We start from the raw sequence: 19,310 nt of genomic DNA on the forward strand, positions 1-19,310 counted from the left end.
GAGAAGCTTCAGTGAAGAACAATAGTCTACCTCATCCTCTAATCACGAGGAAGAAGAGTGTTACTCCAAATATCAAGGTCCTAATTAACATCTAAATGCATATACACAAGGTTCAGTTATTAAAAAATAAAATTATATTGTATGCTAGACTTTCACGATATGGATAGAGCGCTAAAAGGATACACAATAGAAGGATTTCATCGTCAAGACTTAAAGGACGTTGGAGAAAATAACAACTACATGAAAATTGATGGCTCATACCATATTGAGACTAAAGAAAATTATTCCTAGCATCCCCCTCTACTTTCTATATATGAATAGAGAATAAATATTCCCCTAATATATACAATACATATTTAAACATAACTCTATAATGATATTCTCAAAATTTTATATTTTATTTTTTTCCATATGAATATATAAGTTAGTATGTATAGTTATTTTTCATAACTATTTACAAGTACCCTATTTTTTGTTTGGAGATAGATACATATTAATAATATAAGATGAGAGAGCATAAGCGTTGAGTATTTAGTTAAAATTAAATCGAATTAATCGAAATCGAACCAAATTAATTTTTTTTGAACTAACTGACCTGATCGAATTTTTAAATAAAAATCGAACAAACTGAATCGATAAAATATCGATTAATTCTGTTTCAACTAAATTAATCAAAATAATTAAAAGTTCTAACTATTATAGAAAATTTATCAATTAGTTAGGAATTTATAAATTTACTTAATTAAAATTTTATAAATTATTTTTTATTTTGATTAATTCAGTTTATTCGATTTAACGAAATAAGAAAATTTAAAATCAAAACTAAACCGAATTAATCAATTTTTTTAGAAAAAAATTAAATTTTCAAAATAACTGAATCAAAATTTTAAATTCGTTCGATCTATTTAATTTAATCGAACTTTTACTCACTCCTACCCCTAGAGAGCAATAGACTTATTAGTAAGAATCTTAGTAATCTTATATAGAAAGAATTCCATAGTGTATTAAAACAATTCTAATTACATCGAAAACTGTCGAATAATATTACAAGAATATATAATACAAAGCATCTAAAACTCAAAGCAAATTCTTACAACAATAGATAAGGCATAATGTAGAGATCTACATTAGTGAACAAAGAAAATTTTGTAAGAGCAATAATCCTATCTTAGTACTGTACATAAAGACAAAAGGTTTAATGCTAATTTACATTTGATTTCTTGCATTCACATGACAAGAACAAGAATGACTCACATTGAATTTCATCAAGAGGTCGTCAAGTGCTCTTTTAGATTAATACCCTTTGAATGTCCCACTTTGAGATGAGTTAGATTTCACCAACTTTCTAAGATTATCCATTTCTCATAGCTTCTACTAAAATGAAAAACAATATATCAAACAAAATTATAGAAGTTATAACAAAATCATAAAATTAACCTTTTCCATTCTTTAGATATGGAAGATTTAAATACCTTCTTAGGTACTTTCCCGCCATTGGAGCTACCCGGAGTGGATGACAACTCTTGAGGTTTCAATATCTCAAATGAACAAATTAAATAAGTTCTCACAATGCTCCTGCATTATCAAACTCTCCACAATAGTTTGGTGCTGAAAATATAGTAACTAATTTTCGTTGTCCAAAAAACCCATATCCATCCTCGACAACCTACAATGGAATTGTATCATTAAAAACAATAAAAGAAGAAAGAAAATCAAATAAGATAATGGCATGGCATACGACTAACTTGATGGCCGCGACATATAAGATCGAGATCATGCTTGGCTAAAAACTCTTCAAGTTTATCGGCACCGAAAGTGATTGAAATCCCCTAGCTATCACTCTCACTCCACCCTTCACTCTTAGGATCAGGATCAACCCAAAGCAGATCACAAAGAAGGCCATAGTCAAGAATTTCTATGGGTCTTTCTATTTCTCTAATTTGATCCAAGCTATCCAGTTTTGGTGAAAGTCCCCCATGCATACACAATATCTTTTCATCAATTTGTGCAACCATCGACAAGCAATTAGAGCAATCACAGAATGTTTTCCATAAACGAGCATTGAATCGCCTTTTGCATTCATCGTAAAATCCATAAACTCGATTTATTTTTGCATCTTCATGGTTTCCACGAAGAAGAAACATTTTATTAGGGTACTTGATCTTATATGCTAGAAGTAAACATATGGTTTCCAAGCTTTGTTTCCCCCTAACGACATAATCTCCAAGAAATAAATAGGTTGATTGTGAAGGGAAGCCACCTTTTTCAAACAACTTTAGAAGATCAAGATATTGCCCATGTATGTCACCTATAAAGAATATATATAACGAGTAATTATGAGAACCTGGAGGATCTAAAGATTTTTATTATTAATTTTGATAATTTTTATTTTTAATAATTTTTAAAGTTTTTGGTATGTAGAGTAGTTTTAAAAAGTTTTATTTTTTATATTTTAGGATTTTAAGTCCGTTTAGGATTTTTAAGATTTCGAGTCTGTTAAGAATTTTTCTTAAGATTTTATTTTTAAAGTCTATTTAGGATTTTTAGAATTTTGAATCTGTTAAAAAATTTTCTTAAAATTTTATATTTGAAATCCATTTAGGATTTTTAAGATTTTAAGTATGTTAAAAAAAATTTCTTTTTATTAGAATTTTTTTTTAGGGTTGAGTCTATATAAATATCTTATGAGTTGATGTTTAAGGAGAAGAAATTTTTAGTTTAATAATATTTTCAACAGAGCTGTTTATTTTTCTATCTCCTGGTATTCTTCCAAATTAACAAGTTTTAGAAGATTAGTTTCGGCGTCCAACGGATTCAATATTGTCTGTAAAATAATTGATATCTCGTTCGACGTCAGTTGATATATCAGAGCATTGCCTGTAAGATAATCGTTATTTCGTCTAGCGTCAGTTGGTATCAGAGCTCTTAGATCCCATGGATGGTCATCGTGGTCGTGATCGTGGTCATGATAGGTAAGTTCCGGCTGAGGAAGTCTTTCACCGTGACTGTAGCACCCAAGATGAGATTTTTGATCTACAAAGAAAAGTTACAAAATTATCCCAGTATCTAATGGTGCAAGATCTAAGGGTGAGGTCTAGGAAGTATCAATTTCTACATCCAAAATGAAAATTAAGGAAAAATCAACCTCAAGGATTGATAGAAAGGAGAAGTCTTCAACATCGGAAGAGAGATATGCTTCATTGAAGAACAATAGTCTAGCTCATCTTCTAGTCACGAGGAAGAAGAGAGTGTGACTCCAAATATCAAGGTCCCAATATCTGAAAGTATATATACACGGTTCAATTATTAAAAAATAAAAATTGTATTGTATACTAGACTTTCACGATGATGGATAGAGCGCTAAAAGGATACACAATAGAAGGATTTCATCCTCAAGACTACTTGAAGACGTTGAAGAAAATAACAGCTACGTGAAAATTGATAGCTCATACTATTTTGACCTCCCCCAGAGATGTGGCTACTGGGATTATCATTAAAGAAAATTGATTTTCATGAATAGAGAATAAATATTCCCTTAACACAATACATATTTAAACATAACTCTATAATGATATTCTCAAAATTTTTGTCTTTTATTTTTTTCCATATAAATATATAATTTAGTCTAGTTCTTTTCCATAACTATTTACAAGTACCCGTTTGGAGATAGAACCGAATTTTCCATAAAATAGAGTGTTCGATTAAAATTGAGTTGAATTGAACTAAATTAATCGAAATTGAATTGAATTGAATTTTTTTTAAATTAATCAAACCGATTAAATTTTTAAATAAAAACTGAACAAACTGAATTGATAAAATATCGATTAATTTGATTTTCAATCAAATTAATTGAAATAATTAAAAATTTTAAACTATTATGGAAAATTTATCAATTAGTTAGAGATTTATAAGTTTACTTACTTAGAAATTTATAATTTATTTTAAATAATTTAGTTTATTCAATTTAATCAAATAAGGAATTTTAAAATTGAAATTGAACTAAATTAATTGATTTTTTTAAATGAATTTTTAAAATAATCTAATCAAAATTTTAAATTTAATCGATTTAATCGAACTTTTACTCACCCCTAGAGAGCAATAGACTTATTAGTAAGAATCTTAGTTATTTTAGATAGTAAGAATTCCATGGTATATTAAAACAATTCTTACATAAAAAATTGTCGAATAATATTACAAGAATATATAATACAAAACATCTAAAACTCAAAGCAAATTCTTACAACAATAGATAAGGCACAATGTAGAGATCTACATTAGTGAACAAGGAAAATTTTTTAAGAGCAATAATCCTATCTTACTGTACATAAAGACAAAAGGTTTAAATGCTAATTTACATTTGATTTCTTGCATTCGCATGACAAGAATAAGAATAACTCACATTTCATCAAGAAGTTGTCATGTGCTCTTTTAGATTAATACCCTTTGAATGTCCCACTTCGAGATGAGTTAATTAGGTTTCAATAACTTTCTAAGATCATTAGCCTCTGGCAGCTTCCGACTGAAATAAACAATAATATATTAGAAAAAATGATAGAAGTTATAGCAAAATCATAAAATTAACCTTAATTTTCCATTTTTTTAGATATGGAAGATTTAAATACCTTCTTAGGTACTTTTCCGCCATTGGAGCTACCCGGAGTGGATGACAACTCTTGAGGTTTCAATATCTCAAATGAACAAAATAGGTTCTCATCTATGCTCAATAATGCTCCTGCATTATCAAACTCTCCACAATAGTTTGGTGCTGAAAATATAGTAACTAATTTTCGTTGCCCAAAAAACTCATATCCATCCTCGACAACCTACAATGGAATTGTATCATTAAAAACAATAAAAGAAGAAAGAAAATCAAATAAGATAATGGCATGGCATACGACTAACTTGATGGCCGCGACATATAAGATCGAGATCATGCTTGGCTAGAAACTCTTCAAGTTTATCGGCACCAAAAGTGACTGAAACCCCTCTATCACTCTCACTCCACCCTTCACTCTTAGGATCAGGATCAGCCCAAAGCAGATCACAAAGAAGGCCATAGTCAGGAATTTCTATGGGTCTTTCTATTTCTCTAATTTGATCCAGACTATCCAATTCTGGTGAAAGTCCCCCATGCATACACAATATCTTTTCATCAATTCGTGCAACCATCGGCAAGCAATTAAAGCAATCACAGAATGTTTTCCATAAACGAACATTGAACCGCCTTTTGCATTCATCGTAAAATCCATAAACTCGATTTATTTTTGCATCTTCATGATTTCCACGAAGAAGAAACATTTTATCAGGGTACTTGATCTTATATGCTAGAAGTAAACATATGGTTTCCAAGCTTTGTTTCCCCCTATCGACATAATCTCCAAGAAATAAATAGGTTGATTGTGGAGGGAAGCCACCTTTTTCAAACAGCTTTAGAAGATCAAGATATTGCCCATGTATGTCACCTATAAAAAATATATATAACAAGTAATTAGGAGAACATACCATCACCAAACCACTATATCACTCGAATACATTTGCATAATATTCTAGCTAATCATCACATAAAAAATATGATTAGTAATAATCATACGATAAGTGCAACAAAAACATGCAAAAATTAGTCATTATGAATTCAATTATGCATCCACTATATCTTGATGATGTAACCTAACCTATATAAGAGACTAGATTTAAAAGTGTCTTTCATTTATTTAAATTTTATAACAAGTGGTACCAAAACTACTCCTCATTTAAATCATTGGGAAAGAGTTTTAGAATTTTATTGATGAATAAATTTTGGTATAATGTCCTTTACATATTATAATTTGTAGTACATTTCTATTATCATTGAATTTGAGTTCATTGAATGAAATTGTTTTGAGTTAAAATTAAGTTGTCTCTTGAAGACGCCATATGTTTTGAGATAATTAATTTAAGCAACATGTTTCTATTGGAAGATTAATCGACCTCTTGATAGGTCTCAAAGTCATGAATGTCTTACATTCAAAGTTATTCTTTTGGGTCGCAAAAAAATATCTAAAATCATTTAGTTTAGCGACAAAACTATCACACAAACTTCAAACTCAAAAGCATACCGATCGAGAAGTGCAAATCATATATAGAGGCACAAGGCATACAAAAATATGATCAAGATCAATAAGAAGAAAAAAAAGGTGATAGGGGAAAAAAGAACAAACCACAAATCTTGACGGGGGCATGAAGTTCAAGGAGGTTGGGTTGCCCTAAGAAGATATGCTTGGCATCAAGGCAAAGTTGGCGAATCTCTGCCTCTGAGAGTTGCACTTGTCGTGCTCCACGCCTACCTTCCAACAAGCGTTGGATCACATCATCGAGCACCAACCCTTCTATTGCTACCATTGAGTTCTTCGTCGTCAACATCTTCTTTGATTTGTTTAGAGGTGATCCAAAAGTGCATGGAGAAGAAATGATTATTGGTTTTGAGAGAAGAACATAGTATTCACCCTACGATTAAGCATGTAGTAGCTAGAGGCACAATAATTAGGGTACAACTTGAATGGATTACAAGCAATTGGGATTTAAAATTTGCGGGTCATAGGAGCTTGCGGTTGATCTCGTTGACCAAAGGATTCCAACAATAGGTCATTTAATTAATTATATTGCTTTGTATTTAGGTGAATTAATTAATTGCTCCCTCACTTTATTTGCTCCATTCATAAAATGCAATAATATGATTGAGTATTGGATTAAAATGGAATCGAATTAATCAAATTAAAAAAATTTTAAACTAATCGAATTGATCAAATTAATTAAATAAAAATTAAATAAACTGAATCGATAAAATATCAGTTAATTTAATTTTCGACCTTATTAATTAAAATAATTAATTTTTTTAAATATTATAAAAAAGTTATCAATTAGTTAGCAATTTATAAGTTTATTTACTTAAAAATTTATAAATTATTTTTTATTTTAATTAATTCAATTTATTTGATTTAATCGAATAAGGAATTTTAAAATTGAAATCGAACCAAATTAATCAATTTTTTTAAAAAAATAATTAAAATTTTAAAATAACCGAATTAAATTTTTATATTCGATTCGATCGATTTATTCGATTTAATCGATTTTTTTTTATATGCAAAGATGATACATTGATACGATACTTCAAATGAATACATCTGTCAATTCAGTTTAAAGTTGATTTCGATACGATACCTCAAGGAAGTGGAACTCACCTGTCTCCCTAAAAGTTTGATAAACAACGTTGATTTCTACTGATAGCCATTGAAGTTCTTCAATTCAGTTGTAACTACATTGTTTGGATGCCACGGAACCTCGCTCATCCTTTAAAGACTCATCTTCCTAAAATCGATTGAATATTTATGTTTGGCATCGTCAATAATCTATTTATCATCATGAAAGTGCATCACACACATATGTAGCAGATTCGGTCGTAACATCATTGTCATCAACATGAAAGCCTACTACAATATATCACTAGAGAGTCCATCTCAAAAATGTGAGAAGCAGAATAGGAAAGTTATCGATCAAGGTAGGGATAGGGATTCCTTAAAACCACTAAAATACTACTGTAATGCGACATTAGAATGACGGCACAACGACAGAATATATCGTCGACTACTTGTTTTCATCAATCCACCAAAACTTCTCGATGACGAAATTCCTACTTTTACATCAACTGCCCACTTACTTGAACTGAAGCAAAAGTCGAAGCAAATCCATTCCGCTTCGTCCCAACCTAAAATAAAAAACCACCAATGGAGCAAGGTGTTAGGGTGGAACCAACGGTGTTGACATCTCTTCTTCTTCTTAGGCAAGAGACTCCAGCGGTGGAGGAGATCCGATGGTGATTTAGATGTAGCATCCAGAGATAGAAAACATTCAAAATTCAACATCAATGGTGTCGTGGTGTAGTTGGTTATCACGTCAGTCTAACACATTGAAGGTCTCCGGTTCGAGTCCGGGCGACGCCATGTTTTTTTTTTTTTTTTGTCGTCTATCGATGAGCCCGGCCCAATTGATATGGTCCGCAACTACCCACTAACTCTTCTACAACATTTTAGCCCAGCCCATTACTGTCATTACATTGATTATTTTTAAATTACAGATATAAATAGAACTATACCTAGCCCAAACCCGGTCAACAGGCTAGACCTAGTCCAAAACCTTAACAAGGTCAACAGGCTAGGGCTAGTTACCCATAGTTGGACGAGCTAAAATCATAATTGGTCCATCTTATGACAAACCAGTTTAGGTTCCGACCCAAAAAATTTGTGAATCGATTGAGGGTTCACCTTTTTTTAAAAGAAAAAGAAATTAACCGTTGGACTTAATGACTAAGGGGAAGAGAAGATGATGATATTTATTGAAGTTTAATTTCTTGTTTCTATATATTATACAATTGTTCAGTGATTACTTATAAAATTATTTTTATTTTATGGTATATTACAAAACTGATCATATTAGTGTCGCTAATTTAATATTTTTTGTTCTCAAATTTTATTATGGATAGATAATTAAAATGTTTATTCTAATTTAATATTTTTTGTTCTATTTTATAATAGCCTCTAACTGATATCACCTAACAAATATATAAAGAAACAAATGATTCAACAAAGTAGGACAGAGGAACTTATCAAGAAGGACTTTTACTCTAATATAAAGAATTCAACAAAGTAGGACATAATATAGATAGAATGCGAATGCAATATCTGACACCCAAAGGAAACGAAAATAATCTAGACAAATTATTTAAAGCATTATGTTAAAAAAAATGGCATGGCAGCTACTCGACCGGCTTCTCGTCGTCGTGGGAGTCTTTGAGGTGTTCGAAGAAATTCCCCAGATGCCAGAGATCGTTCTCGTGCCAACTGCCACGGTTGGCGGTGGCCCTCCACTGCTGGTCGGCGATCATCTCAGGCGACAGCCCCCATCGCCTGAGTTCCTCCTCGGAGTGGTGGAGGGCGAGGGTGTAGTCGCGGCTGCTAGGGCCGAGCTGCATGACTCTGATGTCGCAGTTGCTGGGGTTGTTCAGCAGCTCGAACTGCTCCACCGTCCACTTGAACCACTTCATCAGGAACACCCGCGAGGTCAAGCCGTGCGACACGATCACGAAGCTCACCTCCGCCTTCTCGTCCTGCTCCAGCCTCCCCATGTCAATGTCCCTCCACAGCGACTCCATGAAACCTGCTCCACGTTCTTTGTGTCATTTCTGTAACCGGAAGATTGAATATTCAGTTCTTACTTACTGGCAACGCGGTCGAAGACGTCGGCAGCGGACTCGCCTTCAGGGAAGCGGAAGAAGAAGCGGCCGAAGCGCTCCCTCGCCTCCTTGATGGCCTTCATCCGCTCCTCTACCTGGAAATTTCCAAAGTCCTGCTCCCTGATCCGGCACTCCTCGCGGACGCCGACGATGCGGTGGCGAGGGAAGGCGCGGCCCAGCTCCCGCAGCGTCGCCCTAGTCCGCTCGTACGGCGACACGTAAAAGTACACCTTCCAGTTGTCCCCGTCCTCCGACGACAGCATGTGGTGGATGGACTCGCCGGCGGCGCGGGCCTGCTCGGCGCCCTGCGGAGTAAGCGGAACCTTGTGGTCGGGCGTCGTGGAGTACGCCGCCGTGTCAAGGTTCCCCTGGCTCTCGCCGTGCCGCACCAGGATGATCCGCTTGGGGAGGCACCGGCGGCGGATGTGGCTCGTCTCTTCCCTGTTCATGGACTCCCTCCGACGATGACCTTCTCCGATCGATGTGTTTGGCCGACAACTCAAGAAGCACGTTTAAAGAGGAGGGAGTGGTCCATTTTTCTTAGCTTGCCTTTCAAGACTTTGACATCAGATGGTCATCAAAGTTAAGCCCATAAGATCCTGTCGACGATAGCAATCCCTGTTCTGTTCCACAAAAGGAGAAGTTAGCTGGAGCTCAATAACTTCAAAAGATTACCAGAGATTTTATTCTCCAAAAGCTATCCATTTTTATTCTCGATCTCCTCCTAATTCAAGCTCACAATTACATTTAGTTTGTTAGAGAGAACAAGTTAGTCACGCAAAGTAGGGAGGCATCAAGTTGGCAGGGATCCCAAATTAGATGAGTTCAGATAAGGATAAGTAGATTTAGCAAAGATAGATATATATATTCCCCTCCGTCATCGTTTGATCACCATCCAAGAATAGATAGCACATGCTGTTCTTTCGATGATGATTTGATGGCGTGGACACTGAACAGATAACATGCAGCAAAAAATGGGTACGTATTTTGTCAAAGGACCACACGTCAATTTTGAAAATTACTAAGAGGCCTACCATACATATTAAAATTCACTAAAAACCTAAAATACTCTTTTTATTAAACATACAAAAATATATTAAAAAAATTCTCAGCGCAATTAGAAATCTCTAGTCGTGCGGCCAAAGGTGGCTGTGCGGAATTTTTTTTACATATTTTATATTTTTTTAATAAAAAAAACTTTTTGATAAATTTTGAAGTGTTGTGATTTTTAAAACCTAAGTGTGATTTTTTATAAAATACACCCTTCTCTTTTGTATAAAAAGGTGGAATCTGCCACCTTAGCGGTTCCATACGATCGATCCTATGACCATTTGTGAAGAAGTAAATTGAGAAACTGCAGTTGATCACGACGCATGAGGATATTACCTAATTTCGCTGACATGAGACCGAGTAGCAGTTTGATTTTTCTAGTTAACCTTGTCGAATGCCTTTGCAAAGTCGATCTTTATTTTTGCTACACCAATTCAACATTCTAAAGCATGCGAAACAGGGGCGGAGGCAGGTTTCCAGGAAGGGGGGCCACATTTTAAATATTTAATAATTAATTATTAATTTTAAAATAAATATATTAAAATATTAGTAATTAATTTCAAAAAAACAAAAAGCTAGGGGGCGGTGGCCCCTACCTGGCCTCCTCGTGGCTCCGCCCTTGGCGAAACGATCTTCAGACCAAACCTTATATGTGGATTTAATCAAACAATTTTCTAAGGCAATGCGGGAGGAGAGAGGACACCAGCTTTCTTTTGAATCATTCATATCTGGTAGGCATGCATAATTCAATCTCGCCATCTGTAATGAGCCTTGGTATGATTTTTAGAAGATTGCAAACAGGACAATTTTGCCAAGAGTATTAGAATTTTGGGATCATAATTGTAATTATAAATATCTAATGTCATCAATTAAATAAGTCAAAAATTAATATGGTCAAAATTATGATTAAAGAATTTGACTTAAGGGTTTAATTGTCATGAATATAATAGTGTGGATATCACATGTGTAATTTCTAATTTGTTGAGGGACCCAATTAGAAATAGCAAATATGGATAATTATAAAAGGGGTTATGGTCTCAGTTTGCAGAACGACGCTTTAGTTTTGTTCCCCATCGACAAAACTCTCTGGATTCTTAAGAAAATCTGTAAATTGAAGATTATTGTTCTAGATCAACTGCAAACTATGAATTATGGTATGCCTCCGCAATTCTGATTGTTATGCTTGAGATTTCTTAAGAATTGAGTATTTAGGGTTTTGTATTAAGATTTCCCTATCTATTATTCCTACAATGGTATCAAAGCCAAGTAATTCCAAATTCTCAAGAAATCAATCTATTTTGATTATTCATATGTCTACTGTTCTGTTCTATTTTTCTTCTGTAAAAGGTGAAATCCGCCACCTTAGCGGCCCCACACAGTCGGTCTCACGACCATCTGTTATGTTTTTCATTTGCTTGTTCATCGTCGGACATGGAGAAATTTGATTTTGGAATTTGGTCGTCGGAATATGGAATAAATCAACCAAATCCAAACCGATTTCTGACGGCATAAGTAACCCACGACAAGCGATCATGATGGGGCAAGTGATCATCGGAAATCGTTATCGAAAATCGCTGTCAAAATCTGTCGTCAAGAAAAAAAACTTATTTGCAGTGTTTTTTTTTCTTGGAAAGTTACGTCGATGGTGAAGCAGTTGCATCGGTGTTGCCAACGATGAGCAGTTGCGTCGTTTTGGCAACGATTTTGATTTTTTTGATTAAAAAAAACTGTCAGATCACTTGCACGAAGGAAAGAGATCGTGCATTTGGAAATTTCAAATCCTAAACTATACGTGGGCCACATGTGGACCATTCTATCATGGGTATATTTAAACTTTACAATCCAGTTTAATTATCAAGAATCCATTTTATACCATTCTAGTATGCTTCCAGTTTAATTATTTGGATAAAATAATTACAGTTAAATAATAATAATAAACTATTTTATAATATTGATTTAAAAATTTAATTGGATTGTATAGATTTATTAATATATATTATTTCAAATTAAATTAAATTTAAATTATATGTCGCTAAAGTGACCTCTGATATTTAAATTTAATTTTATTTGACATATTGAGATATTATTAAGGTATTAAATAAAGTGTAAATGTATATATTTATGTAAATATTGTTGGTGCAGTTTGCACTAACGATCAAACTCAAATTTTGATAAATGACAAATAAATTAAAGTTAGGTTTGTTGTGAGTTTAATCTCTTTACCAAGTGTGTAGGGTTGAAAGACTTAGAACCAGACACTAGGCTGAAGTTCAGGATGGTTGAGTCTTGGCGAGAAGTCCAGTTGGGTCCGTAAGGACTGACAACTGGCTGAAGACCAAGTTGGTTGAGACTTGGAAAGAAGACCAGAGTGGTTGAATCTTGGCGGGAAGACCTAGTGGGTTAAGAAGTCAAGTAGAGCTATACGAGGTAAGTGAGGTAAGTCACTGGAGGAGCGAACCATTGAGGACGAGTTCCATTTTGGAACTTTATGTACGCAGGGGCGGAGCCAGGATTCTTTCGAAGGGTGGGCCAAATTTTTTTAACAAATTGATAAAAATAATAAATATATTTAGATTTTAATAAAAAGTAAACAATTATCTAAGAAATGTTTAAAGATAATTCGTGAAGTAAACCATAGGGTTCTGAGATTTCAGCAGCAGATTGTTTGCCTGAGTCTTCATACAACTCAGCTTCTACTTCCATTCAGCAATCTCAGCAGTGATACAAAGAAATGGCAGTTGATACTCTGGTTATATCAGTCCTCTTTTTACTTCCTGAGGCTGTAAAATTTTTAAGATAATCTTTGAAAGCAGCTAACTCATCAATCTAATACACCAATACTCCAGTTTTTACTTTTTTTTTCTAAAATTCTAATCAAACCTTCACTGCATTCCTTGTATCAGTTCTGCCTTTTAGTTTCAGTTTCAGATATCAGTTTTGTTCCCATCTACCGGACCACCATATTGGAATAAAGAGAAGAGTGCATGTTCATTGTTTGACTTGGCACAATATTCAACAATGCAGTTTTCTGCAGGATGAGATTTTAATGGCACTTGTCTATTGGAAAATGACCATTCAAAGAGCTAGTGCTGCTATCACCCTTATTAGGGCATGAAAAACAATTATCTGAACTAGAAAAGCTCCTTACTAGTAAATCTTCTTTCTTTATTAAGAGCCCAAGTTTATCCTGACAATCAATACCAGCGACAGATCTGTTTCTTCGTGTGCTGACCCAAATTCTTTAGAAACTTTTAGCTGCTTCTGCATCTGAGAGCACACTTCATCTTCCTATCCGAAGTTGACTCAATGATTTTTCTTGCTGCAGAAATTGTTTCACCAAAAACATTATCAATTATTTGTGTCCAGTTTCTCATAAACATCATAAAGTTGTAATCAAGAGATCAATTTAAGAATTAGTTCAGCCTTCTCTTCTATTCCATGTAGAACCCGTGCCAAAACAGTTTCTGCATTCTTCCAACCCCACTTCTCATGCCTAAACACATCTTAATCAAGGAGTAATCGAAATTAACATCCCATCTCACAGTTATCTCAACTATCAAAATCTCTAAGTCTAATTATTTATCCATCCTAATTATACATTAATTAACAAAAGTATACTTGAAATTTCCTGCAACAGATTGGAACGAGATAAAGCCAAAAGAAAAAGGTTTTGGTTTTTACCGCTGGAAGGAGAAATCGGGAAAGAGCAGAAGAGGATTAATGTAGTGCGCTCGCGGCTCGTCGGCGTCACGGGCGATCGGCAGCAGTGTCACTGTCACGGTCGATCGGCAGCGACGATCGCGACACAGAGCAGAGGAGAGTCGCGAGGAAGGTAAGTGCGGAAAGGGCGTCGGCGGCGGCGTCACGACGCTCAGTGATTTCGTGAGAAACTACGGTGGCAGCAGCGATCCCGGCGCAGAGAAATAGAGTTGGAAGGCGAGTAGGCGACGCTCACGAACAACGTCGCGTTAGGGCAGAAGCAGGGGAATCGTGGGAGAGGCGGAGAACGGGAGAAGAAGACTCGCATGGGCTAGGGAAGGAGGCACTCGGTTGTCGGAGGAGGCGGAGAACGGGAGGCGGCACTCGTTAGGGCAGAAGCAGGGGAATCGACATTTTTTTTTACGATTCCAAGACTGGGCCATGGCCTAGGTTGGCCCACCAATAGCTCTGCCCCTGTATGTACGGTCCAACTTAAATCCACTTGGGTGATCTAAGTTGAGGTAGGACCCACTTGGGTGGTCTAAGTTGAGGCCTAGTTAGATCCTGGTCTGGATTGATAGGATCTAATTAATTTTAAATATTCTGTATTTTAGTATATTTTATTATTATACTAACTCTATTTTATAGGATTTATTTGGTATATGGATAAAATTAGTTTTGCATGTGAACTCTACAAAATTAATCTTTATTATTATTTATTTTGCTAATATGAAATTTTATTAAATGATAAAATTATTTCTATCTATAATAAATATTTAAGGAGGATAAATTTTTTTATAAATAAATAAATATAATTTGAATTATTCTTTGATCCTGGATAAGATAATCTGCAAGAAGTGGATCAAGTTTTACGTTTTTTAAAAAATATTTACAGATCTAGATAACTCAATCGTATCTATATAAAGCTTTGGTCAGTGCATGAATCGCATAACTTCGACCAACGTCATTCTTCTGCGGCGGCCTAAGCTTCGACACGACCACGTCCAACTTCTGCCGGAAGATCATTCCCAACATCTGAGCTCGTCCAGAATTTTCTATTGTTGGGTAACGAAATTTTTTTTTAATATTTATTTTCGGCACTTATTTAAAAGTTAAAAGTGTGGGGTTGTCACACTTTTGCTCATTGTATTCGTCTACTCTACTAGAGTTTATTTTCTGATAGAGAGATTTAGTGGATTGCCCACAGGAAAGGTCCAGGGGACCTGGGCCTTCGAGTAGGAGTCGTCGACGGTTCCGAACGAAGTAAAAAAATTACTTGTGTCTTTCGTACTTATTTTCTTTTATCGCTTTGTATTCTCTTTCCTCTATGCATGCTTTTCAAAGCACGTTTCTTTTAACTCTGATTTAATAATACAAAAGAATTTTTAAAAGACACGTGATTCACCCCCCTCTCACGTGCATAGGTCCTACAAATATTAGTCGACCCAAAGGAAGATTTATATTTACACAATTATATATTTACTTGTGATAATAAACACGTAACACTTATAAGGTTTTTCATGAATTTAATAAATCGATCCAAAGATATGTTTATTATTTGTCATGTATTATTATTAGTGTTTGATTATTACAATAAGAGTACCACTTGCAAATAATATTACTGTCCAAAGACTTGATATTATTGTTGCACTAGGTATCTTTTGATGGGATTTATCATTTATATTAATTTATTCGATATGAGCATGTTATTTATGTTATATTCTTATGTTCTTTTTACAATAAATGTTGCTACTATTTTTGCTAATTTAAGTTCGGTGTCGATTCTTAATGGAACAAATTTTAAGGATTGGAAAGAGAACATCCTTATTGTTCTTGGCTGAATGGATTTAGATCTTGCGATTAGGATAGAGCAACCTACTACTCCTACAAATTCTAGTACCTCTGAACAGAGGGTTAATTATGAGAAGTGGGATCGCTCTAACCGCATGAGTCTTATGATCATCAAACACGACATACCTGAGGCTTTTAGAGGTGCGATGTCTGATAGTGTCACCAAAGCTAAGGAATATCTCGATGAGATTGAGAAGCGCTTTGACAAAAGTGATAAAGCGGAAACAAGCACAATTCTGAAAAGCTTGATTTCCATGAAGTATAAAGGCAAGAAAAATGTTCGGGAATATATCTTGGAAATGTCCCACCTTGCATCAAGGTTGAAGGCACTTAACCTTGAATTGTCGGATGACATGCTTGTGCATTTAGTGCTTATTTCTCTTCCAAATCAGTTCAGTCAGTTCCAGATCAGTTATAACTGTCAAAAGGAGAAATGGACTCTTAATGAGCTCATTTCGTGCTGTGTTCAAGAGGAAGAGAGATTGAAGCAAGACAAGGCTGAAAGTGCCCATTTGGCAAGCACCACTAAAGATAAGGGCAAGAAAAGATGGAATGAGGCTACTAAAGGTCCTTATGTGAAGAAATAAAAGCAGGATAATGACAAAAAAAGTTGTTTCTTCTGTAACAAGCCTGATCATGTCAAGAAAGAATGTCCTAATAAGTACCATGCATGGCGTGCGAAAAAAGGTGCATTTTTAAATTTGGTCTGTTCTGAAGTCAATTTAGCTTCAGTACCTAGAAACACTTGGTGGTTAGACTCTGGTACTACTACTAACATAAGTGTTTCTATGCAGGGTTACCTGAAGCTATAACAACAATTTAAAACCGATGTCTATTTGCGCTTTCAACAACGGTTTTGAAAGCTATAATAACAATTTAAAACCGTTGATTGGAGACTACGACAACGGTTTTTGGAGGAAACAACAACGGTTTTAAAACCGTTGTCTATGTCCGCTATTTTGGGACTATAACAACGGTTTTTGAAGACTACGACAACGGTTTGAAAACCGTTGTCTATGTGGGACGACAACAACGGTTTTGGAAGCTACAACAACGGTTTTAAAACTGTTGTATATTTTTGTTTTTTTTCATTCCCTCTCTCCCTTTAAACTCGTTTTGTTTTTTTTGACTTTCTATGATATTTAACTATGATTCTTTTCTGAAATTGGGGCGGGTACTCTTTCTACTGCGTGGTCTTCGTATTTTCATTTACGTTTATAAAATTATTTTAATTAAATATTTTATAAATATTTACGTTAATTATATATTTTATAAATAAATAAATAATTCATTATAATTTTCACATAATTATATTTTTATAAATTAATTAATAAATAACATTTAATTAACCCTAATCTTCCACACCGTCCGCACCGCAACACCACTATTCTCCTTATTCCGCACCGCAGCAGAAGTATGAGGCACCGCTCGGCTCAAAAGGTCCGACGAAGAGATCCATGACCTGATCGAGCACGAGAAGCGGCGGCAGTCTCATGGCATCAAGCTAATCGCCTACAAGAACTTCACCTCCTTCGCCGTTATTGAAGCCCTCGGCAGCGCCCTCACCAACAAGTACTCCGAGGGCATGTTCGGCAACCGCTATTACGGCGGGAACGAGCACATCGACGCGATTGAGAACCTCTGCCGCTCCCGCGCCCTCGCCGCCTATCGACTCGATCCTTCCAAGTGGGGCGTCAACGCCCAGCCCTACTCCGGCAGCCCCGCGAACTTCGCTGCCTACACCGCGTTGCTCAACCCTCACGATCGCCTCATGGGCCTCGACCTCCCATCCGGCGGCCACCTCACCCACGGATACTACACATCCGAAGGTAAGAAGATCTCTTCAACCTCCATCTATTTTGAGAGTCTCCCCTACAAGGTCAGCCCCGTGACCGGCTACATCGACTATGATAAGCTCGAGGAGAAGGCCCTCGACTTCCGCCCCAACTCATTATCTGCGGTGGTAGTGCATACCCTAGGGATTGGGATTATGCGCGATTCAGATCCATCGCCGACAAGTGCGGGGCCTTGTTATTGTGCGATATGGCTCGCCACATTTATCCTTGGAAGTGGAGTTTTCTTTAATCATGTCGTCACCCTTGACTTTAATTGATATATTTTACTTCAAATTCCTAAGGTCTAGGCATTGGCTAGTTGTTGCTCCAAGCCTCCAACTAAATTCATCACGACCAAGTAGTTTCTGCTGTTTCCATCTTGCTTTGTCATTTAGGTTGTCAACAAGCTTCAATATGATTCCAGTTACCAGTACTTGATTATTGGTACTTGCAGATATAAGTCAGTGGCAACCTTGTGCTATTACTTATCTTGTCGGATGAAGTCTTTATGTATATTCAAAATTTTACTTGTAGATATTTGCTCCATTCTAAAGAAGTTAAGTCAATTTGTATACGCTGTCAGTCTAATTTTTAGTGTAATTCAGAGTTGCATAAGGATCAGAACATCAATATTTTTACAATCCATTAGACATTTGCCCCTTTTGAAATACATGTTGTTTCTTCTGTTGTGTACTGTTAATTATTGTGTAAATATCTAATTATGAAATCAATAAAATAATTACATACATTCAGTTTTTTAAAAAAATGTGTTTAAGGTCTGTCTGCTTTGATCTACCTGTTTCTTACTATTTATTAAAAAATGTATTCAAGCTCATAATGTGCTGTAGGCTTGTGTAACAAATTATGTATCATTCTTGTGTCAGCTTGAATGGTCCTTGTAGCTTTTCTAGTTAGCTACCATGTATTTTGTGTTTTAATTCAAAACATTTTTACCCTTTTATTTCAGTTAAATGATGAAAAAACCATTTGTAAATATTGTAAACTATAATAAGATATTTGAACCTAGTACTGTTAATTTTAAAATTTCAATTATTGTTTCTTCACTTTGTTAATTTCCTGTCGTTAAATCCTTTCTGAAGAAAAAATTCATATTTTTAGGATTTGCATTGTACGTTTCTGATATTATATTGTTTTCCTCCTTCACATATTCTCGCATCCTAATGTTATTCAATTCTTTCCAGCATACTAAACTTCTGATAAGGAACAATGAATGGATCGTTCAATGGGCAGATTTTGGTGGATAAGCTTGCCAGACTTAACAATTCACAGCAGAGTATAGAGAGTATCCTTGTCTATAAAATTATTTCAGATCTTTTGAGTGGTGCACATGACTGCACAAAGTGTAGGGAAGAAATATGCTGGATTTTAGAAGTAGTACTAGTTCAATTAATTTTAGACCTTTTAGGATTTATAGATGCTATATGAATTGTATTTTTAGAGTTCCCTTTTTTGCGATCTTTTTCGAATGCCTTATGATATATCGGTTCAAGATTAGTATGTCATGAAATACATTAGACGTTTATTTAGAATTTTTATCTTTTCAATGTGTTGTCCATCCTCTATTTCACTTTGGGCCTTCTTATGTACCA

The 19,310-nt window shown here is 35.0% G+C and overlaps 3 protein-coding genes, 1 non-coding gene and 2 pseudogenes across 4 annotated transcripts; 3 read left to right on the top strand and 3 right to left on the bottom strand.

Moving 5' to 3' along the window:
* Positions 1–1,362: 1,362 nt before the first annotated feature.
* LOC141813015 (serine/threonine-protein phosphatase PP1-like) lies at positions 1,363–4,377 on the bottom strand (annotated as a pseudogene).
* A 121-nt stretch (positions 4,378–4,498) lies between these two features.
* LOC141813016 (serine/threonine-protein phosphatase PP1 isozyme 9-like) lies at positions 4,499–6,399 on the bottom strand. Its single transcript, XM_074700930.1, has 4 exons — positions 6,198–6,399; positions 4,903–5,462; positions 4,623–4,823; positions 4,499–4,519 (listed from the first exon to the last, which is right to left on the bottom strand). Exons 1-4 carry the CDS (start codon positions 6,397–6,399, stop codon positions 4,499–4,501), a joined length of 984 nt encoding a protein of 327 aa, XP_074557031.1.
* Positions 6,400–7,902: 1,503 nt separating this feature from the next.
* On the top strand, positions 7,903–7,976 carry TRNAV-AAC (transfer RNA valine (anticodon AAC)). Its single transcript has one exon. It is a non-coding gene; the product is annotated as a tRNA-Val (tRNA).
* A 726-nt stretch (positions 7,977–8,702) lies between these two features.
* On the bottom strand, positions 8,703–10,025 carry LOC141813639 (phosphoglycerate mutase-like protein AT74). Its single transcript, XM_074701600.1, has 2 exons — positions 9,252–10,025; positions 8,703–9,189 (listed from the first exon to the last, which is right to left on the bottom strand). The coding sequence occupies exons 1-2, from the start codon at positions 9,712–9,714 to the stop codon at positions 8,789–8,791; spliced, it is 864 nt and encodes a 287-aa protein (XP_074557701.1). The 5' UTR covers positions 9,715–10,025; the 3' UTR covers positions 8,703–8,788.
* A 5,830-nt stretch (positions 10,026–15,855) lies between these two features.
* Positions 15,856–16,564, top strand: LOC141813182 (uncharacterized). The gene is made up of 2 exons (XM_074701098.1): positions 15,856–16,448; positions 16,546–16,564. Exons 1-2 carry the CDS (start codon positions 15,856–15,858, stop codon positions 16,562–16,564), a joined length of 612 nt encoding a protein of 203 aa, XP_074557199.1.
* Positions 16,565–16,653: 89 nt separating this feature from the next.
* LOC141813017 (serine hydroxymethyltransferase 4-like) lies at positions 16,654–17,950 on the top strand (annotated as a pseudogene).
* Positions 17,951–19,310: the final 1,360 nt, after the last annotated feature.

The sequence above is a fragment of the Curcuma longa genome, chromosome 20 (assembly GCF_044706935.1).
Source record: "Curcuma longa cultivar G26 ecotype Majalengka, Jawa Barat chromosome 20, ITB_CL_G26_1.1, whole genome shotgun sequence".
Taxonomy (NCBI): domain Eukaryota; kingdom Viridiplantae; phylum Streptophyta; class Magnoliopsida; order Zingiberales; family Zingiberaceae; genus Curcuma; species Curcuma longa.

What these genes read in the sequence shown, in the direction of transcription:
- LOC141813016 (XM_074700930.1), bottom strand. Translation starts at nt 6,399, where the DNA reads ATGTTGACGACGAAGAACTCAATGGTAGCAATAGAAGGGTTGGTGCTC. An exon ending in TGCCCCCGTCAAGATTTGTG is followed by an intron (nt 5,463 to 6,197) that starts GTTTGTTCTTTT and finishes TATTTTTTATAG; the next exon opens with GTGACATACATGGGCAATAT. An exon ending in TTATATGTCGCGGCCATCAA is followed by an intron (nt 4,824 to 4,902) that starts GTTAGTCGTATG and finishes ATTCCATTGTAG; the next exon opens with GTTGTCGAGGATGGATATGA.
- LOC141813639 (XM_074701600.1), bottom strand. Translation starts at nt 9,714, where the DNA reads ATGAACAGGGAAGAGACGAGCCACATCCGCCGCCGGTGCCTCCCCAAG. An exon ending in CGTCTTCGACCGCGTTGCCA is followed by an intron (nt 9,190 to 9,251) that starts GTAAGTAAGAAC and finishes AACGTGGAGCAG; the next exon opens with GTTTCATGGAGTCGCTGTGG.
- LOC141813182 (XM_074701098.1), top strand. Translation starts at nt 15,856, where the DNA reads ATGGATTTAGATCTTGCGATTAGGATAGAGCAACCTACTACTCCTACA.